At 31.4% G+C, this 23,378-nt stretch overlaps 1 protein-coding gene across 1 annotated transcript; it reads left to right on the forward strand.

The window, feature by feature from the left end:
- Positions 1–302: 302 nt before the first annotated feature.
- Positions 303–12,912, forward strand: LOC112511091 (protein DETOXIFICATION 30-like). The gene is made up of 8 exons (XM_025116504.1): positions 303–679; positions 880–1,421; positions 2,931–3,017; positions 8,338–8,394; positions 8,857–9,095; positions 10,580–10,698; positions 10,785–10,871; positions 12,719–12,912. Exons 1-8 carry the CDS (start codon positions 383–385, stop codon positions 12,785–12,787), a joined length of 1,497 nt encoding a protein of 498 aa, XP_024972272.1. The 5' UTR covers positions 303–382; the 3' UTR covers positions 12,788–12,912.
- Positions 12,913–23,378: the final 10,466 nt, after the last annotated feature.

Below are 23,378 nucleotides of genomic sequence, written 5' to 3' on the forward strand. Positions count from 1 at the left end.
TAATATTATAAAAATTAATTTATTTAAATAATGAGAGAAAAAAAGAAAATGGTGAGGAGTTGACGTGTACGTGGCTTTCAACATAAATTGCAAATGTTGCAAGTCGCTCTCCTAGATAAAATTTCTGACAAAAGGGCTTTTGCATTTGGCTTTAAAAGCCGTGTGCGGGTTCCCTTAGAAGTTCATATGCATACATGCATGTGTCATCACGTCATTGGTCGGAAGTCTATAGAAGAGAAAATGGGTGGGTAGGTGGCTCTCGGTTCTTTGATAAATATTCATTATCAAGTGGATCTCAGTCTACCACCATTGGAAGCCAAAGAATCCGATTCTGCAGCCACCTCCACACTGCTTGTAGCGCCAAGGTGTGTCAACAATTTCAATGGAAAGCCATGCAGATGCACCGCTTCTTACCTCTAAACATGTCTCAAACAACGTTCACTTTCGCAACGACATCCAGGATAGCCCTCCGATCACCGGAGCAAAGGAATTCTTTGTTCAATTTGGAATTGAATCAAAAAAGCTCTGGTATCTCGCCGGCCCCGCCATATTCACTTCCGTCTGCCGTTACTCCCTTGGCGCTGTCACTCAAACGTTCGCTGGTCATGTCGGAACTCTAGATCTCGCAGCATTCTCCGTCGAGAACTCTGTCATTGCCGGTTTCTCTTTGGGGATCATGGTTCGTATTCTGTTATCTGTTCATCTCCTACTTTATTTCAGATGTCAATGGATTCTAGACATTTCTGTAAAGGAATAAAACCTTAGAAATCAAAATTCCTCCCAATTACTTTACCAATTCTAGTACTACAAATTAAAAGGAGGCGTAGTTGATCGATTGTGTTTATTATATATATATATATAAAAATATGAAATCCACAGCTTGGAATGGGAAGTGCGTTGGAGACTCTGTGTGGGCAAGCATATGGAGCAGGTCATGTGGATATGTTAGGTGTATATATGCAGAGATCTTGGGTTATCCTCTTGGTCACGGCTATGATGATGTTATCCCTTTACATCTTCGCCACTCCATTGCTGTTGTTCATCGGACAAACAGAAGAGATTGCACATGCAGCGGGGAAGATGGCGTTATGGATGATTCCTCAGCTATTCGCTTACGCATTAAATTATCCGATCGCCAAGTTTTTGCAGGCGCAGAGTAAGATAATGGTGATGGCTTACATAGCTGCGACGGCGCTGGTACTGCATACTCTCTTTAGTTGGCTTTTAATGCTCAAGTTGGGGTGGGGGCTTCTCGGAGGAGCGGTGGTGCTGAACCTGTCGTGGTGGTTTATAGTGGTGGCTCAGCTGATCTATATTTTCAGCGGCTCCTGTGGTCGAGCATGGTCTGGGTTTAGCTGGGCCGCCTTCAGTAACCTGTGGAGCTTCGTCAAGCTGTCCTTCGCGTCAGCCATCATGCTTTGGTAAGACAAAGTGAATATGTTAAAATGTTTCTATCCGCTAATTAGATTATATCAAGGTTTTGTTTAATTGTTAATATCTTTAAAAGGCAGACTCTGAATCGTTAAGAAGTGAATCTTGTTTGGCAAAAAAAAAGTTTGCCTTTTAACGGTTCCAAAATCCTATAAATGATTTTGTATCATATGACTCTTTTAACCATTTAGCGTCCTAATTTTATCGTAAACAGTTACCAAATAATTATATTCATTTTGAACTATATTATAAGAGTCTCTTAATCATGCTGATCACTTAATCATTCTATACCAAATCATTCAGCAACTGCCAAACAACCCCTAAGACCCATTTTTTTCATTTCAAATACATAATTTAAATTTGATTCTCATATAAAAATGATACATGTACCCTCACTTTCTTATGTGAAATCAATCATATAATAAGATATTATTATTATAAAAATTTTATCAAGAAATTGACAAAAATAGTTATTTCTCTCGTATAAATTGGTCTCTTGATCAATTATCTCCATGATTTACTCAAATATCATACGTGCGCAAGTCCCACGTCCGTCACTTGCAGACTTTGCTAAAAGACAAAAATTATCATATATGATCTAGATCCGCAATTACGACGGTCAGGTCTACAATTTGAATATTTTTTATCTTTTAGCTAGGTCCGCAAGTGACAAACGTGGGACTTGCAGACGTAGTGATATTTGGATAAATCAGATTAATGAATAATTAAGAGACCAATTTATGTAAGAGTAATAACTATTTTGGCAAATTTTACAGAATCTAAAATAATTATTTTTAATATAATATCAATTTAAATTTATTTACAAACAAGTTGTATTAAAATAAAATTAATTTTAAAGATTCTTGTTGGAAAAATCCAAATTTTAAAACTTGTTATTCTGAAAGTTAAAAATAGAACCTAACATTCTTTTTATCTCTCATATATCGAGAAACATATAAAAAATAAAATAAAAAATTCCGAAAATTGGTTTAAAATAGGAATAAAAACAAATTTTGTATTTTATTATCCTTCAATCTTCAATTAATCATATGCTTGAATGATGATATAACCTTTTTCTAATCTTATCCTATTAATATATATGAATACAATCAACTTTAATTTTATGGCTCTTTTTAAGAAACATGAATTTGCTTATTCTTAATAATTAAGTGGTTATTGAGAATATGTATGAATATAAGATTTGTTTTATGTTTTTTTATTAACCTGGATATTCAATCCGCTACGTGAGCCGACTAATTCCAGAACGACTATCTGCTCTGCAGATAGCCTGGAGTCACCGCATTTGAACCTCCGTGACCACAAGGGGATTTTTATTCCTTCTTGGATTTGATCCTGAGACCTCCTTATACTTTTGATCTTTGGAGCCAAATTCAAACCAATCAGACACCACCATTGTGGTTAATTTGTTTTATGTTTTTAATCAAGCATTTAAACAAAATGGTTAACCCTAATTAATGTAATCTACATATGTGGTGCAGTTTGGAAACATGGTATTTTATGGCATTGGTACTTTTTGCTGGATATCTAAAGAACGCCGAAGTTGCCGTGGATGCACTCTCCATATGGTCAGTACTATTTCTTGCTCATTTATTATCCACTGTCTCATAAATCTCCATCTTAAAGAGCACTTTAATATATATACATATATATATATATATATATATATTAAATAAAGAAAAATAGATTTTCTTTTAACAGATTTTTTATAAAACAGAAAAAAGTAGAGAAATGATTTTTTTTGTTTATTTTTATCAATAAAATTGAATTATTATTATTTTATATAAATTTTTGCTTTTAAAAAGTAGGTTTGATGATAAGACTTCTAAAACATTAAATTTATGGAGTTAAATATAGACGTAATTTACCCAAATATTTACCCGGTAAGTACTTATTGGTAGAAATCAACACTATAATATATTTTACCAGATAAGATTGTAGTATATTAAAACAATATCGTATGCAACAATTTATCCGATAAACACTTACCCGGATAAAAGTCTTCATCATCACTTACCGGGTAAGACTCTCTATCCCTATCATCGCTCTTACCGGGTAAGATTTTCAACTCTTGCCATGTGCATCAGGTGAGGAAAGTTACCCGGTCCACACTTATCGAGTAAGTATTTAGTAAACGGCCCCGTAGTTTCATTTTAAGATTTTAAACTTTGTTTATTTTATTCTAGAGAATATATAAATAATATGTCGGAGATGCTTTAACCCATTTGAATTGTTGGGTTGGGTTTCGATGAGAATGAAAATTGTGGTGAGAAAGTGAAGAAGAGATTTTCACCATCGGATCAATCTTAATAAGAAGAGAATCACTAAAACAACACTAATGAGATGCAACTAGGTCAATTTTATTTTAAAGTGTAATTAATTGGTTTTGAAATTAAGTAATCAACGGTTCAAATCTCTTCTTACACTTTTCATCTAAATCATATTCTCATACGATAATTTGTCTCAAACTACTTGCCAAATCTAACATAATTCGTTTGTTTGATCATAAACGTTACTTTTTTGTGCCAAATCAATAAATATAAAAATTCATATATTTTACACGTAAGTAATTTAGAGTATAGGGGCCGTTTATAAAACGCTTATTCGGATAAGCGCTTATCAAGTCACGTTACCTTACCGAATCAATATGGCAAGGACCAAAGAATCTTACCCAGTAAGAGCGAATGTAAAAATTGAGAATCTTACCCGGTAAGTAACGGCGACGACTCTTATCACGGTTAGCACTTACCAGGTTAATTGTTGCATACAATATCGTTTTGGCGAACTAAAATCTTACCCGGCAAGTAATTGATAGTTTTAAATTTTGTCGGTACGCACTTATCCAGGTAAGTATTAGTAAACAACCCCTTATATATCTATTTGGTATTTACACACCGTTTATAGGTTTTCAATAAAGATATTTTGTTTTTGTTATATAACTCTATTATTTCACAAGAGATCCATAATTAACGACATTAGAATATAAATCATAAATAAGAACTTTAAACGATGTGGACATATTAGAAGGGTATTTTCGGAAAAAATGTCATTTTCATATTATATTTCTCAGTTGCAACTTGTGACATAAATATTGAAAAGTATATTGTGAAAACCTTGGTCAGGTTGACCATTTCAATATCTCCTCTTTTATTTATTTAAACTATTCGTTCATATATTTATTATCAGAAAGACAAGATAACAACACATAATTTATTATATATTAATTATTTCTATATTTGATGATTAAATATTATCCATTTTTTTTCTTACAAAAAATTAGATTACTCATTTTATTCTAAATTAAAATTTTGTAAAATATAACCAATATTTTATTTAAATAAATTATTAAAAACCAATAATTTTGTTATCTTTGATTTAAGATCTATGATGTAATGTTTTTTTTAAAGATTACATATGAATTTTAAACTGATTTACAGTATTGGTTATAAGTTTTAAATTGATTCATGTACAAGTTATGACTACCATTCGTATATGAATCTATATCAGGATTCATATGTGAATCTATATCAAAAATCACATGTTCACATACACTTAATTGCTAATTGTCACCGTCTGATGAAGAAAATTGATGTTCGTATTTACGTATGAGATTTTAGCAAAAATGAGATTTAATTCGATTTGTATGGTTTCAAGGTGAAAAATAAGAAAAAAAATCTTTGATTATCAACATCAAAAAAATTTAATTGGAAAAATATAAGATCGTTTCTCTCATTTTTAAATTTTGATTTTCTTTTTCGTAAGGGTTGTTTGTTTACCTCTTAATAGTTCTATTAAGAGACGACCTCTAAATTGTTAAGAGATAAATCTTGTTTGGCAAAAAAATTTTGTCTTTTAATGTTCTAAAACCCTCTAAATGATTTTGTATCATGGATCTCCCTTAACCATTAAGAGCCTTAATTTCATTGTACACAGTTACTAAACAATTATATTTCATTTTGCACTATATCATGAGAGTCTATTAATCATTTAATCATTATGTACCAAATCATTCAGTAATTACCAAACAATCCCGTAATTATCTTAAATAATGAAATTTTTTAAAAATATTAATCTTAAACTAATGGTTAAGATTATTTCTCTCATTTAAGGTTTCCTATTTCAACCGCATACAAGAAACACAAGATAACTAAACTAGTTTTTTGTTAAGAAATTGAATATTTGAAAAACATTTTAAAAGAATAATTAAAAACGTGACATGGTTTTAGGTGAATGACAATAATATTTGCACAACTGAGGACTGTTTTCCATATTGGCGTCTATTTTATGAGTCACAAATTTGGTGATTGGTTTGTTGTATTATATGGATCTATATATATATATATATATATATATAGAGGAGTGATCATATGAAACCGTCCTCATTTGTGTAAACCGTGCAAACCACCTTCATCTGTCAATTTTATTGTTTAATCTTATTAAAAAATTTCATGAAATTGTTTAATCTTGTGAAATTATTTCATATAATACTTTTTTTGATDAAGTTGTTTCATATATGGTTGTGAAATTGTTTCATATAATACTTAATGAAACTGTTTCATGTATTTCTCTAACATTAATGAAACTGTTTCATRTATTTCTCTAAAATTAAAATWATGAAGATGATAATATCTATGATTAACACCCTCCACAATAAAAATGATTAATCAACCTCTCATAATTACAAAAAAATGAACAAAATGAAAAATTATGATTAATTGAATGCGGTTTGCACGGTTTGTACAAATTGAGTGGTTTGCATTTGATCACTCCCCTATATATATATACCATATATATACCCTATATATATATACCTTATACAAATGCACAAGGTTGTAAAAGAAATATACCCTATATATATATATATATATATATATATATATATATATATATATTGCATTTCTTGGGTAGCCATGTACATGACGGAATCAAATATAAAATAAAATAAGATGACAAACATTCCAAAATTAGGTGAAAAAGTTGTTTACTATATGATATAATTATACAAAAAAAATTTGTTTTGTTTTGTTTTATTTTGTTTTGTTTTGTTTTTTTATGTTATCCCAACTCAGAATTTCTTATATTATTTAGTTTCATAAAATATTAATCAAATAAAAAACTTTGAAAACATTAGGAAATAAAGAAGTTAAAGTCTCAAAATGATCGAGATTAGACCGAGGACCATGCCTATGTTACGGTACTAGTCCAACCTTTCGGCCTTGAATCCGGTAAAGTTTTTGGACCTATTCTTAAGTAGTTTGTGGTTCAATACTGATTTGAATCCAATCAAATTCCAAACAAGAGGAAGTAGATATTTAGATGGTACCAATCAGAATAGGGTAAGATTATGATACAAACTAAATTTTATGGGCCGTTTACCAAATGCTTACTCGGGTAAACGTTTATCAAGTCACGTTACCTCACCGGACGAATATGGTAAGGACCAAAAATCTTACCTGGAAAAAGCGAGACAAAGACCAAGAGTCTTACCTAGTAAGTGAGGGCGACGACTCTTACCACGGTAAGCACGTACTGGGTAAATTGTTGCATGCGATGTCGTTTTGGTGGACTAAAATCTTACCCATTAAGTAAATAATAATGTTAAATTTTATTGGTAAACACTTACAACGACCCCCTTAATTTCTGTTTATGATTTTTAATGTCCAAAACCAGTTGCCGTTTTTGATACTTCAAAGACAATTAACAAATAGTTGGTGTGATCGGTAGATAACTTTGAATCAGACGTTAGATTTCGTCTAAAAATTGGGTTCTCTCTTATTTTGGCATGACATATTCACTGGCAAGTGGCAAGTGGCAATTGGTAATTTGGTATTGGCTTGTAGCAAATTCAAAATGGACAACTAAAATGGTCCTAAAATTGTTTTATTTTAACAGTTTTGTTACGACAAATCGAATGAAAACATAACGTATTTTGGTCATTTTTTGTTGTGTAATATGTTTTTAAAACTTTCATTTTAATATATCAAACGTTATCTCTCAAAATGCATTACATGAAATAAGAATCAGACAAAAATACATTATATATTCATACAATTTTACGATTTCATCATTATTTTTTGTGACTCTTGTCCATATTACTACTCCTATTGGTTGTACACTCGGTATAAAAATGTATACTAATAATCAGTTGTACTTTATTAGGTTTTACTTTTCTAAAACTCCCATTTATTTATTTATATACACATTAAAAGGGTATTCGTGTAATGTAGAAAGATAAATCTTTATTTTAATGTTTACTTTTTATTCTGTCTTTATCGATATAATATGATTTTATGTGGTTTTAAGAAAGAAATAATGTTTTTATTTTTGAATGAAATATAAATTTGAAAGAAATAAATCGATATTAATATCAAATTAATTGTTTAATAGTTTCCATTTATTTGTGTAACTTCCTTAATTCAAAATTTTATTATAATTTAATTTGGATTTAATAACAAAGTAATTTATTTTTGGTTTAATAATATAATTTTTATAAACATAATAATTAAACGTTCTATTAGAACTCAATAATTATCTTAATTATATTTTAGATTTTATATATTTAAAATGAATGTATATCTTGTATTTGATTATATTTATCTGCAGTTAGTTACACGAACTTAAAAATGGAGCTTTAATAAGTTGTACTTACGCAAAATTACTTGCAATCTTAAATTTTAAGTAATATGCATCAATAAACAGTACTTCATATATAAAAAATGATTTTTAAGAATTTTTACCAAATATAGATATACGTTTTTAAAAGTAAATTATTTATCATAACTAAGTCTGATGTATTAATCATTATCTTCACTAAAAGTAGTGTTGCAGCATACATCTTATTTCGTTTGTTGTTAACATCAGCTTTATTTTCTATGATAATTGTTGCAGCACAAACATTGTTGGATGGGCAATTATGGTAGCAATTGGATTCAACATCGCTATCAGGTTTTTTTTTTTAGTATATAATATTTATATACGATAAATACAACAAATAAACTCACACACCTTTTTTACCTATGGTGAGGTTTAAACCCCTGACCTCCTAAAAGGTCAAGGGCTATGATATCGCTAGGCCAAAGGCCCTTTGGTAGGTTTGTTTCAAGAAATTTATTAAGATGTATTTTCAAACATAAATCAGATTATTTTTTGATTTTATCAGAGAAATTCATATTATTTTTTGAGTTTATCAAATAAATCCAGTTTGGATGGATAAAAAAAAATTATAAATTAGCTTATTAAAACGTTATTAAAGTTCTAGAAGCTTTTTGTCAGATTTTTTTAATTATACCATGAGTGATATTAATTTTTATAATAAATATTATTTGATTAAATTATTATCAATATCAAATTATCATTTACTCCAATAAATACGATAGATGTTGATCCAAAGATAATCGTTTATTACAGTGTAAGGGTGTCGAATGAACTAGGGGCAGGCCATCCAAGAGCTGCAAAATTTGCGATCGGGGTGGTGGTGGCTTCCTCATTTGCATTCGGTACTTTGCTCGCCATTCTCCTTGTCATTTTTCGGCATCAATATCCAGCCATTTTTGCCGATAGCAAAGAAGTTCAGCAAGCGGTTTACGCCCTCACTCCATTGCTAGCAACTTGCCTTATCATTAACAATATTCAACCTGCACTCTCCGGTAAGTATACATCCATACTATATTACAAAACATCTAGATTTTAACTCTTAGGGACCATTTACCAAATGTTTACTCGGGTAAGCACTTACCAAGTTATATTACATTACCGGATGAATATGACAATGATCAAGAATCTTACCCAGTAAGAACGAGGCAAAGACCGAGAGTCTTACCCGGTAAGTGAGAACAATGACTCTTACCACGGTCAGCTCTTACCGGCTAAATTGTTGCATAGAAAATCGTTTTTGATATTTATTTTTTTCAAAATTATAACCTAGTTTCCAAAATTCACTAATATCTTCACATGCAAGTATATCTATACTATATTATAAAATATTTGACAAAAACTTTCAAAAACTATTTTTTATGCATGAAGTACTGTTTATCGATTCATATTACTTAAAATTCAAGATTATAAGTAAATTGTACGTAAGTACAACTTATTAAAGCTTCATGTTTGAATTCGTGTAACTAACTACATATAAACACAATCAAATAAAGGATAAACATCTCATTTTAAATATAAAAAATCTAAAATATAATTAAGATAATTATTGAATTCTAACAAAATACTTGATTATTATCTTTATAAAAAATATATTATTAAATAAAATAATAATTAAAGAAATACACAAAAAACGAAATAGTTAGTTTTGTACTAATATCAATATTGAGATGTATCTCGTTACATTGTGCGAGTATTCTTCTAGTTAATAAAAATAGATTTACTATATTATATGATATTTACATCTTATTATTACAAATGTACAGCTTTATTGCTGCCTTTCAAAAAAAAACAAATGTACAGCTTTATTGCTGCCTTTCAAAAAAAAAACAAATGTACAGCTTTATTGTTGCCTTTCAAAAAAAAAAAAAACAAATGTACAGCTTTATTGCTGCCTTTCAAAAAAAAAACAAATGTACAGCTTATTAATATGTTTGAACTTTATAAAACAAACTGATAATTAAACATGCTCAAATACAAGATAAAAGTAGACCCTACTAATACGAGCAACAGAAAAGTCTATCACACATAAATTCATAAAAAGAATCGAGAGAAAAGAAACATATATAGATGTATTACACTACATTGTGTGGATACATTTTTAGTGCTTAATAAATCATTTTATACCTAGGCTTGATCTTGTAGATTGTGTTTCGGGTATCTAAAATCATCCACAATAGTTGAAGTTTTTTTTACCATAACAACGGACCCAAAAGCAAAAGACAAGTTACTTGTACTCCACAAGCAAAAAGAGGGGTTCATATCAAATGACTTTTAGCCTAGTGGTATCGTAGTCTTTGACCTCTTAGGAGGTCAGGGGGTTCAAACCTTACCAAAGGTAATAAGGGTATGTAAGTTTATTTATTGTATTTGTCGTACATAAATATTATACACTTACAAAAATAGTTTTTTTTTCCGTAAACTTAGTGGATCAAAAAGCTCCATAAAATTTATGTGGAAAATGTGTATATATGTACAGGGGTGGCAATTGGGGCAGGATGGCAAGCTGTGATCGCTTATATCAATATCGCATGCTACTACGTGTTTGGCATACCTTTGGGACTCACTTTGGGTTTCCTAGCCGATTGGGGCATAAAGGTAATTATCACCTTTTACTCAACCAATTCTTCTGTTTCAAGTTTAATTAACATGTATGGAGAATAATCAATCGTATGTCATTGAAGGGTATATGGATCGGCATGCTAACTGGAACCGTGGTACAAACAACCGTCTTGTTTTGCATTTGTTACAGAACAAACTGGGATAAAGAGGTACTTTTAATTACTTGACACCCATTACTTGTTTCATTTTTCAATATCTACTTATATATATATATATATATATATATATAGAGAGAGAGAGAGAGAGAGAAAGAGAGAGGTTTAAACGAAAAGAAAGTCAAAGTAAGAGAACACCCATATCAAATGTGACTTCAAAACAAAATCACATGTGAGTGAGGAATTGATCGAATCTATGTGTGCGCGTTGAGTTGACCACTCCTCAGGATTCACATGTAATATAGGGTTCTTGTGTTCTCTTACTTTAACCATTTTCTTGTTTGAAGACAACCCTATATATATATATATATATATATATATATATATGTGTGTGTGTGTGTGTGTATGTATATAGGGATAGGTTTTGAAAGTATGGTAAGAAATGTAAGAAGGGAATTCTACCAATGGATCAATTATAAATTGAAAATCAATATATGGTGCATGGAGGTGCACTGATCAATTCTCATAATAAGCGCAATTCATGGTGTGAAGATAAAATTAAAAATGATCAAGAGTGCAAATTGTTTCTTACGCTTCTCACTTAACTCCTAGTCTCACACGATTCTTCGTGTCTCTCTGTCTAATGTATACACACACACACATACACACATATAAGGGTTGGGTTCCATTGAGAAACATAAGAAGAGATCTTCACATTTAGATCAATCCTAACTGAATATCAACACTAATGAGGTGCACCATGATGCACAGAATTAATTCCCTTCTAAAGCGTAATTCATGAGTGGGCATGAGTTTAAGTGGCTATTTACCAAACACTTACCCAGTAAACACTTACCAGTAAAATTCAACACTATCACTTACTTACTAGGTAAGATTTTAGTCCACCAAAACGGTATCATATGCAACCATTTACCCGGTAAGCGCTTACCATGGTAAGAGTGGTCGCCTTCACTTACCGGGAAAGACTCTTGGTACTTGTCTCGCTCTTACCGAGTAAGACTTTTGGTTCTCGTCATATTCATCCGGTAAGGTAACATGACTTGGTAAACACTTATCCGGGTAAACATTTGATAAATAACCCTAAAAGTAATCAAGATTCCAGATCCCTTCTTACGCTTCTCAATATAATTCTCCTTCTCACACGATCATTCGCCTATATATGATTGGGATCATGCAAGAAATCAAAATTCCGTAGAAAGGTATACGTTAAGATGGACATTAAGGTATACTAACATGAAAATATTAGCATAGCTTATAATGGAATATTAAAATACGCTAACTATTAACTTATATGAACCTCTGTTAAATTATGTATCTTTTATCGTTTTGATTTCCTACCAAAACTCAACGCTATATACATATATACATATATATACATATATACATATATATATACATATATACATATACATATATATATATATACATATATACATATATATATACATATAGATAGATAGATTTAATGGTTAGTATTTAGCTTATTTCAGACTTTTAACAAGTGGGTTAAATATTTAAGCAAATTATAACCATTTGAAGAAGTTATATAAATTAAGGGACCGTTTACTTATATACTTACCCGGTAAGCACTTACCGGTAATATTCAACACTATCGCTTACTTATTGGATAAGATTTTATTCACTAAAAAGCATCGTATGCAACAATTTATCCCCGTAAGCGCAAACCATGGTAAGAGTCCTCGTCCTCACTTATAGAGTAAGACTCTCGATTCTTGCATTCGTTCTTACCGGATAAGATCTTTTGTTCTTGTCATATTCATCCAGTAAAGTAAAGTGACTTGATAAACGCTTATCTAAGTAAACATTTGGTAAAGTGCAATTAAATTAGAGTTTTGAGATTTTTTTTGTTAATTTTGTAGGCGTCCATGGCTGACAAGAGAATTAAAGAATGGTCTGGTCAGACTAATGTGGAAGGCTCAGATAAATGACTTGATGGAGGCTGAATTTATTTAATGGTTCGTATTGGAGTAAATTACATTCTTCGTCCCTATAATTTGTTAGAAATTACAGATTTTGTCCCTGTGGTTTTAAAACTACGGTTTTCATTTGTACCGTCTGCAATTCATTTTCATTTTTGTATCTGAGAATAACTACTATTTTTAAGTACGAGAGACTAAATTAAACCATAAGAACGAAAACAATAATAAATTGTAAACCATGAGAAGAAAAATCGTAATTTCAAAATTACAGAGACAAAAATAAAAAATTTCAACAAACCACGGGAATTTGGAAAAACAAGTTTTTTTCTTATGACGGATTTGTCATCTCTTTCACGAATAAGATAATTATAAATTGGGATCAATGGGCATTGAACTTGGGAAAAAATTGAGCACAAATGTCCCAACGAAAAAATTATGAACTTTTATCCGTTTTAACCAATTATCGAACCGAATAACTCAAAACTGATTAAAACGAACCTTATTTGGTTTAGTTATCGATTAATTTTAAAAAAGTTAAAAACCATTTAACCCAAAAATATATCGAAAAAACCTATTTAACCAACCGAACAGCATTCCTACCCTTACTAGTTTAGTTCGGAAAGTTGTGTCCAATCATCGAGTTATTAATCTCAGTCTCAAAACAGTTCTCTATCTTTTTTCTATTGTCAAAAAGTACAACCTCGACGATAAGAAATGTTTTCGAACACAGAGCATGAACTTTATTTTGTTATATACTACTGATTATTGTTACGGATCATGTTTTATTTTTTATAATAAATAAAATTAGGTTTCAAACATGTTAATCCTAACATCCTAATCAATAAAAGAGGAGACAATATGTTATGAATATTAAAGAAAATTGGTTGGACATGAGAATTTATAGGGATCCTGACAAGACTAAGGAGCCGTTTATCAAACATTTATCCGATAAGTGCTTACCGGTAAAATTTAACACTATTATTTTCTTACCATATAAGATTTTAGTCCACGAAAACGACATAGTATACAACAATTTACACGGTAAGCGCTTACCGTGGTAAGAGTCGTCGCTCTCACTTACCGGGTAAGACTTATGGTTCTTGTCTCGCTCTTACTGGGTAAGATTCATGGTCCTTAACATATTCATCCGATGAAGTAATGTGACTTAGTAAGTGCTTACCCGGATAAGTGTTTGGTAAACAGCTCCTAACTTCTCATTGTTTCAAAAATACATTTTTAACCTTAAACTATAAATCTTTCTAAAATAACCACCTCTTATTATTAAACAAAATAAATAGAAAATGTTTAAGAACTACCAAAAGAACAAATGAATAGATTTTAAAATTATTAATTTACAGAATTATATTAATTTTAATTTGTATATTTTATTAATATGTTTTATAGATTTTTTAAAATAAAATATATAAAATAATAAAAGAACAAGAAAACGAAACAAGAAGTTGAGTTCTCAAATCCTACGTCATAAATACCCATTGTATCACAACAGCATCGCTCCCATCGTCATCCACTCTTTATCATTATTGTTGAGCCCCTGCAATCGATCTCCTCCTCTTTTTTCATCAGTTTTTTATGTTTTTCAAATTTCTCTTTTTTTATCTGTCCAACATTCACCATTAGAATATTGCAAAAAGGTGAGAATCAAAAGAGAAATAACAAATAAAAAAGATGAATATCAATGACATGGACCAACTAGTAAAACCATCCACATCCCTGCAATCCATTTACATTTTCAATTGTGTCACATCAGCTTTTACAATTATCTTCCACACACCTGCAATTCACCTACAACACTTTCAATTGTGTCACGTCACCTACACTTTCAAAAGTGGTCCCCACTACAACATTTATTAACTATTTTATAAATTATTTATATATACATTCTAATTATTTTTTAATTAATAACATGTTTTATTTTAATTCAATGTTAATTAAAACGACTAATATATGATATAATTTTATATATTTGATTATAATTTTATATAATTATAAAATTTAATGTTTAAAATAATTTAATTTATTATATAATTAATGTAATTAAAAATATATTAACATTATTAATTTATAAAATTAATTGTTTTGTATAAAAATAGTTTATTTAAATAATTAAAAGAAAAAAATAAAATTGGAGAGAAGTGAGTGGGCCATGTGGCTTGCAAATTGACTTGCAAATTTTGCAAGTGAAATCCTATGTGGCACAAAATTGCATTTTTGCAATTGCTTTTGCAATCCATTTGCAAGCCCCATGTGGGTGCTCTAATGGCCAAAAACCGGTCCCGGTCCCAAGCTTTCTCATAACCGGTCTCGTTCGAAAAAGTTGAGTCAGCTCAAGCTTTATTATAGCCGGTTATGGGCCGTTGGTCCCGGTCCCGGTCATTAAAAAATAATTTTTTTATTTTTATTTTTGTAATGATATATATATTTTTAATACATTATAAAATTTGTAATTGGGTCACTAAAATACACTTCAAAAAAAGTGTTTTATTATAATTAAAATTACATTGTTTTACAAAGTATAGTGAGAAAAACCGATAATTGTGAACATTTTTTTTTTTTTGTGTTTTTTGCGAATCGAGAACTTGGTATGTAAATCCCTCAACCAATACACTATATATAGTGTTTATAAAGCAAAAAATACAAAAAAAAAGCTAGTTTTTTGAAAACTAACGGCTACATTTTTTAAAAATCGGGCCGGGCCGGGCCGGGCCGGGCCCGGTCCTCCGGCGGTCCCGGGTCGGGTCGGGCCGGTTTGGCCATCATTACCGACCAACGATGGGGCAATGAAGGGGAGCGATGTTATTGGGTGTGAGAAGTTTGAACGACATAGAGTTTGAGAACGGTAAAACTTATACAAGTTTTTTTATTTTTTTTTATTTTTTTTACTTTTCTAGCCAATTACAAGTAGTTTTTTTTTAAATTAAAACGACATAGGTAACCCATATTTTGAAACTCAATAATTTATAGAAACTTAACCATTCAAAACAAAAAAAAAATTAATAACCACAAGGGTGGTGCCTGATTGGTTTTAGTTTGGCTTCAAAAGTCAAAAGTACCAGAAGGTCTCAGGTTCAAATCCAAGAAGCAATAAAAATCCCCTTGTGACCACGGAGGTTCAAATGCGGTGACTTCCGGCTATCTGCAAAGCAAATGATCACCCTGGGATTAGTCGGCTCGTATAGCAGGTTAGACATCCAGGCTAATAAAAAAATGTTAATAGTTTTTTAATTCAAAAAAAATTATAAAAAATATATAATTTAAGTGTAAAAGAAAATCAAATGAATAAAAAAAATTCTATAGAAAATGTCGTGACTTCTTTTTGGACCCAATCCCATAACTCTATTATTGTACTTGGATTTGTACACGCAATATAAATTCGGTATCCTGACAAGACTAACCTCCCACTATTTTAAAAATACATTTTTAACTCTAAAATATAATTTTTTCTAAAAATAACCACCCCTTACCCTCTACGCACCGGTCCGTGCGTAGAGGGACCAATTTGCAACAACAAAAAAAAAATTTGAAGCTTGAGTTGACAACACCCTGACCGAGGACCCTTGACCAAGACCACACTCTTACACACCGACCGGGTGCACTGTGTAAGGGCCCTACCGGCTGTAAAAAAAATTTCCTTTTTATTCCTCCTTCCTTCCCACATTATATATAGATATCTGGTTTATTTCAAAATTTATCGATATATACGTATCAATGCAGTGTTTACAAAAAAAAATATCTTCTCTAAATTCTCAAGGATCAATGTATGTTACTGAGAAAGTTAGAGTACGTGTTTTTTGTAAAGGTTGGTGGCAGTTAATCAACGACGTGATAGATTATATTCCAAAATCGCAAAAAGTTGTTGTATTGTTGCCGATACACTTAACATTTCCAGGTTTGATCAATTATTTAGCTAGAAAATTAAACTTACCTGATTTTCAAAATCGTTTTAAGTTAACTTATAAATTTCTGTCATATGGTTCGATTGTCGAGTTATTTGACACCGATGATACGAGAATCGAGATTCATAACGAATCAAAACACATTAAACTCCATCAAAGTACCATTTGAAATTAATGGAACCAATTAATATCCATCAAAACTCATGGCATAGCATATAACTTCAGAACTTAAGCATATGCATAATACCTTGCTTGGTTTGTAGGTCCGACCAAATATGAATGAATTGAAATGATCACTTCCTTTGACCAAATTCCATCATCAAGCAACAGGGTTCTGTTTTGGGTTCCACCCTCATCGAGAAATAGATTTCGTCTCTGTTTTGGGTGCACACCTTCATCGAGCAACAGGGTTCTTTGTTTTGGGTTCACACCTTCATCGAACGACTTTTGTCCTGTGTTTTTGGTTCCCATTTTCATCGACCAACAAACAGGATTTGGGTTGATCTGGTTGAGTTTTGGTATTAGGGTAAGCAACATGGTTCTTCACTGTTTTGGGTTCACACCTTCATCAATAAACTTTTGTCCTTTGTTTTGGGCTCCCATTTTCATCGACCAACAAACAGGATTTGGATTGATTTGGTTGAGTTTTGGTATTGGGGTTTGGGTTTTAGTTTCCGTTTTCGATTAATATGGTTTGATTTTCGATCTGGGTTCCAAATGGTTTCAGATATGGGTTCTAAATGGGTTCGTGGAATAGTTCAGGTCTGAGTTCCAGCATTCAAAAGGGTATAAAAAATCATAAAAGGGGTATTTTGGTCATTTTATCGTTTATTCATTGCAATTCCGAAGCTACATTCAACCAACCAAACAGACAGATTCCAAATCATTTAGCAGATTCCATTCCAACTCATGTCAACCAAACGCTTAGTTAAATTTCATTCCAATTCCTTCAAAGTCAAATTTTCGAGAGATTCGTTCATTCAGAAAACATCATATGAACCAAACGCCCCTTTAGGGTTTTAAAGAGAATTTTGCAATGCAAAACTATGATATGCAAGGATTTGTTTCTATTGAAAGTGTATCAAGCTTTAGATAGAAACGATGGCACAAACGTCGATTCATCACTTAAATCATATGTGAATAGGTGAAAAGGGCAAGACTCGAACATGTAACGAAAAACCTTCATCCTCTAGTTCAATTCTAGCTTCCAGGTTCCTCATTCAAACATTTCAGGTTAGTTAATAATCATTCAAGCATTTCAGTTTAGTTATTACCGATTCAGATTTCAAAATCAAGATTTAAAAAAAAAGGTAAAAATCTTATTTATGTTTTTTAAATAAATTGAAATATTAACATTAATCCTTCAAATTATTCTAAAGTGTGGAGGCCGAGTTAGAGGGTAAGAACTAGATGTATCCGAGTAAGATAGGGAAGGTGGAGGTTCAAACGAGAACGCCTCCATTTTACGAGAACGCAAAAACACCCTTATCACACGTGATAATACGCATGAGGGGACCATGTGATATTGTGATGTGTCGACGCACCAAAAGGTTGTCTGCGTCTATGATTTAGTATCACATATAATGGTCTTGATGGATTATGGTATCACATCAACAACAACCTTATCACATGTGATAGCACTTGTGAGGGGGTTTAGTGGTGTAAGCAGGGCCGTCCCTGGGGGAGGGCAACACGGGCGTACGCCCAGGGCCCAAAAATATCAGGGGCCCAAATTTCTCCTTAAAATATATAGTAATCTAAAAGAATTTAATAAATTAACGAAACCAAAAAATTGTAGCATATAATAAGAGAGAAAAATAATTTAATAGATAATAAGGGCCCAAAAATATATCAACTAATTACATTGGAGAAGAAAATAAAAATATTAATTGGTCATTCATTATATGTTATTGTTTATTGCTCCTCTAATTTTTTTTTTCTCCACCAAGGTCCAGTGATATTGGCTATTGCTATCTCTATATGCTTCACTATTTTCGTGCTTCAACAATTCAACGTTAGATAGTTTTATCAATTTCTATTTTTATTGACTATTGTTATTTGATTATGCTGTTCTAATTGTTTTTCTTGACTATTGTTATCTATTTTTGCTTCAACATAAAATATTTTACTTTTTTTAGACAATTAATCTATTGTTCTTATGATTTATGACGTGTTTCATGGTTTTGTGATTAATCAATAAATTTTTTCTACTAGATGTATTTAGTAATGTCCCTTATATATGTCATGTTCCATAAACTTTTAATATTAAGATCTTATTTTTAGTTGAGCAAAAAAAGAAGGAAATAGAATTTAAATATTTTCATCAATTGTTTGACTTATGTATTTTTCATTAGGATTTCACTACACCACAAGATTCTATTTAAGTGTTCAAACAATCATTTGTTGAGCCTGCATATTATATGTTTAATTCATTATTTATTTTTACTAGATTTTAATAGATCATCTTTTCTTTCATATTCTTATTGATCTTCATTTGTTTACTTGTCTAGAAGACTTTGATAATCTTCTTTATTATTGATCTCTCATTGACCTCACAATTATTTCATTAACACGAATTCTCTTTTTGTATCAAAATTACACATATTTCTTGTTATAAAGTAAAAATTTCTTACGTTTTATAAAAATTTATCAACCATAGTTTATATACTCTTGGTTTAAAATTACCTAATAAGAAGTACGTAAATTTAAATATACTCTCTTATATATCTATAATAAAGATAACTAAGATTTCTTTACTCTGTAAATTATTAGCATTTTTTGTACTCAATTTTATACTAATGAAAAACATTTATTGAATTTTTTTTTCGTACTTACCGAAAGTCACTACAAGAAAAGTGAGATTTGACGATGCACCTTTTAGCGATGACATGTGTCACAAGTTATAACGACGACATGTTGTTGTTATATACTATTTCTAATGATAAACGGACTTTTAGCAACAACAAAAGTGGTTGCTAAAAGCCTTGTTTCTTGCAGTGGGGCCCCTATTTTTATGTTCGCCCAGGGCCTAAAAAATGTCAGGAACGGGCCTGGGTGTAAGGGCGACTTGGCCCGCAACCAAGATTGCATCGATAATCGTCCGCGTCTCTGATTTAGTATCACATGTGTATCATATGTGTTGGAATAATAGTATCACATGTGATTGTCTATAGTAAAAGGGTGTTATGGTGTTATCGTAAAATTAAGGTGCTCTGCTTTTGAACCTTTCCCGATAGGCAATATACAAATATGATGGTGGGTCCTTAAATATATACATGGGATGGGGCTCAATGGAACATATTGCAGAAAGAAAGTAGCTTCTGCATTTTGATACATGTCTTGTCCGTTTTACCTTTTGGTGCTAACCTGAAACTTGTGACCTCCACCATTTACAAACATACAGAAAATGAGGAATTTGGAACAAACCATGGATGTTTACCTCTAGATCTACCAATTTTTCCCTTCTATTTTTAGTTAAACTTGATGTATTTGCTATTCCCTACTGAAGTAGAACATCAATTGGTTAACTCTATGCAGGCAAAGGACTCAAATCGGAGCACAATTCTACTTCTCAAACGAGAATACATGTAAGGAAACAAACGAATTTTACAGATAAGGATTTCAAAGCAAGATAAACCAATTTCATGTGTTAAATCATGAAAACATGTAGTCTAGATCAAAACGTACGAAATCACTGACCACTAGAGGTAATCGGAGAGAAAGGAGGCAATCGAAGAACAGCTTCCTCCGTCTCGATTGGGTCAGATCTAAGAATCTATAGAAAATATTTTGAAAAGAAAATCAAAGTGAGGATCTATCAGTAGCATCAATTGAGCGAATGCAAGCATATGAATTTGTGAATACAAAATTAAGAGGATGATGGTACCGGATCTTGGAGAAGGGGTTTGGTATCGTCAATAGCCGGCCTGAATTGGGGCTTATTGTTGCTAACTCCTGTATTGCCTGCAACTGTAACTGCTTCACCGTCACCACCACCGCCTCTGTTGCCGGATTTCATCGCTATTTTTTGTTGCTTCCTCAGAAACCGAGTAACCGACCAATGTTTTGAAATCGGATTCGGAGGGACCACCGCAAGCCCAAATACCAAATGAATACAGTAAATTACGATTTTGGTCCCTGTGGTTTGTTAATAATTTCTATTTGAGTCCCTATGGTTTAGAAATTATGATTTTTGTCTTTATAGTTTGCTATTTTAGTTCTTGAATTAATTTCTATCTTTAAGTATAAGGACCAAAAAAGTAAAAAATTGTAACCACAGGGACAGAAACATAATAATATACTCTTGTAACCATAGTTATCCGTTTACATTCACTTGTGATCTTATTTTTGTAGACATAATAATATACTCTTGCAAGGACGGACCCAGATTTTTTTTCTAATAGTGGTATCATTTGACCATAAAAAAAATATAAGAAAAAGTTTTCAAATGGTGACACCATTTGACTATAAGAAACAAATATACAAAAAAAAAAATCAAACGATGACACCATTTGACTAAGAAAATGACATTGACAAGATTCAAACTTAGGTCTGTGGTGGAATAAAAACCTTGCAAACCAACCCTACCAAATAAAACTTGTTCTCATTATAGTTTTAAAATACATATGGTGGCACACAACAAATTAATACGGTTGCACCATTCACAAAACCTAATTTTTTAACCCTTCGGCAGAAAAATGATACACCACATAGCTGGGTTCGTCCATATACTGTAGGGACAACGATTGTATTGTGATTGTGATGGGTCCTAATTAGTTAGTAGAAACCAAGTTTAACTAAATGGAATCAAATGAATTTCGGCCTAGCGGTATCGTAGCCATTGGCTTCCTAGAAGGTTAAGGGTTCAAACCTCACCAAAGTTGAAGAGAATGTATGAGTTTATTTGTTGCATTTGCCGTATATAAATATTATATACTTTAAAAAAAATTAAATAAATGACCCGAATAAAGCAATCATGAGAATACATGGTACCACGATATAATGGGCACATAAAAAGACAATTCTGAAAAACGATATTTGGACCTTAATATTTAATGACTTTCGTCTCTTTTAAAATCTTGTAACTTACTTTGAAAGTCTAATATGTACAACAAAATTGTAGTGACAAAATTGACCTTTGTGAAACTTGTTGATATTTAATGATATTAAGGGGCCGTTTACCAAACACTTACCCAGTAAGTGTTTAGCGGTAAAGTTTAACACTATTATTTACTTACCGGATAAGATTTTAATCCATCAAAACGACATTGTATACAACAATTCACCCGGTAAGCGTTTACCGTGGTAAGAGTCGTCGTCATCACTTACCGGGTAAGATTCTTAGTCCTTACCATATTTATCCGGTGAGGTAATGTGACTTGGTAAGCGCTTACCCGGATAAGTGTTTGACAACCGGTCTCTAACCCATTGTAAGAACAATGTTTGAGTTGATGACAACAACATTAATTGTGTGAAACAAGAAGTCAAAAAGAAGGAAATATAGACTGCATTATGCATACGTAACTCGATGCAATTTTTTAATGAACGTGACCAACTTTTTTTAATATTGGGGACAATTTTTTGTAAGGGGAGGTCCACGTAGTCCTACATCTCCAACGTAGCTCGAAGGTTTGAAGGATGGAAGTTGAGTACTTGACGGAATTCTTTCAGACAACTTTTTATATGAAACAACTTATGTTTTTCTATAAAAGCACTTATCAACTTATTACAAGTCAGAAGACTTTAACTTCTTCAAAAACTTCTTATTACCGGTTTGGCACCGGTATAAGTTGTTTATCCAAACACTCAAAAATGTTTATTACCGGTGTCACACTGGAATAAGTCAATAAGTTGTTTTTATAAACAATCACAAACACCTTATTAATGAAGTCGCCTGAGATATGTTTGACGGTATCGCTCCTAAAAAATTGTTTCTAGATGAATACAGAGTCAAACGTTTTTTAATTTCACCAATTTTTCATGGATCCAAGTAGTGCGTTCTTTGACAAGTTTAGTGCAAGCATCAATTCTGACAATTCATTTGTTAAACCTTTAGAGAGTGTTAATTCTACAAACTCATATTAGTGAATCAAATGTCACGGTTACTTATTGTTAACAAAGACGTGTAATTTTAGGATTAAGGGTAGTTTTGTATTATTTTTTTCAAGTTTTTTTTTTCTTTTATTTTTTTTATTTAGTTACATAATCATATCCCGATTTCTAAGCGGGTTAATTATGGATGATATTGGTTTTGAATATTCTGGATTGATGAGGGGATATTTTGGTTTTTATATATGAAACTGGATTCATGGGTTGAAGTCTTGGTGATAAGGGGTTGTTTGGCAGTTGCTGAATGATTTGGTGCTGAATGATTAAGAGGCTCTCATGATATAATATAAAATGAAATATAATTGTTTAGTAATTGTTTACAATGAAATTGGGGCTTTTAATGGTTAAGGGAGGCCCATGATACACAATCATTCAGAGGGGTTCTTAGAACCATTAAGAGGCAGACTTTTTTTTGCCAAACAAGATTCATCTCTTCATGATTCAGATGTTGCCTCTTAATAAAACTATTAAGAGGTAAACAAACAACCCCTAAGTAGTAATGGTTATGCATGTTAAGTGGCATTACATATAGCAATCACTGTATACATGGATTAAAACACGATTGTAGGCAACTCCCA

Source organism: Cynara cardunculus (genome assembly GCF_001531365.2).
Source record: "Cynara cardunculus var. scolymus isolate 2C chromosome LG 4, CcrdV1, whole genome shotgun sequence".
Lineage (NCBI taxonomy): Eukaryota > Viridiplantae > Streptophyta > Magnoliopsida > Asterales > Asteraceae > Cynara > Cynara cardunculus.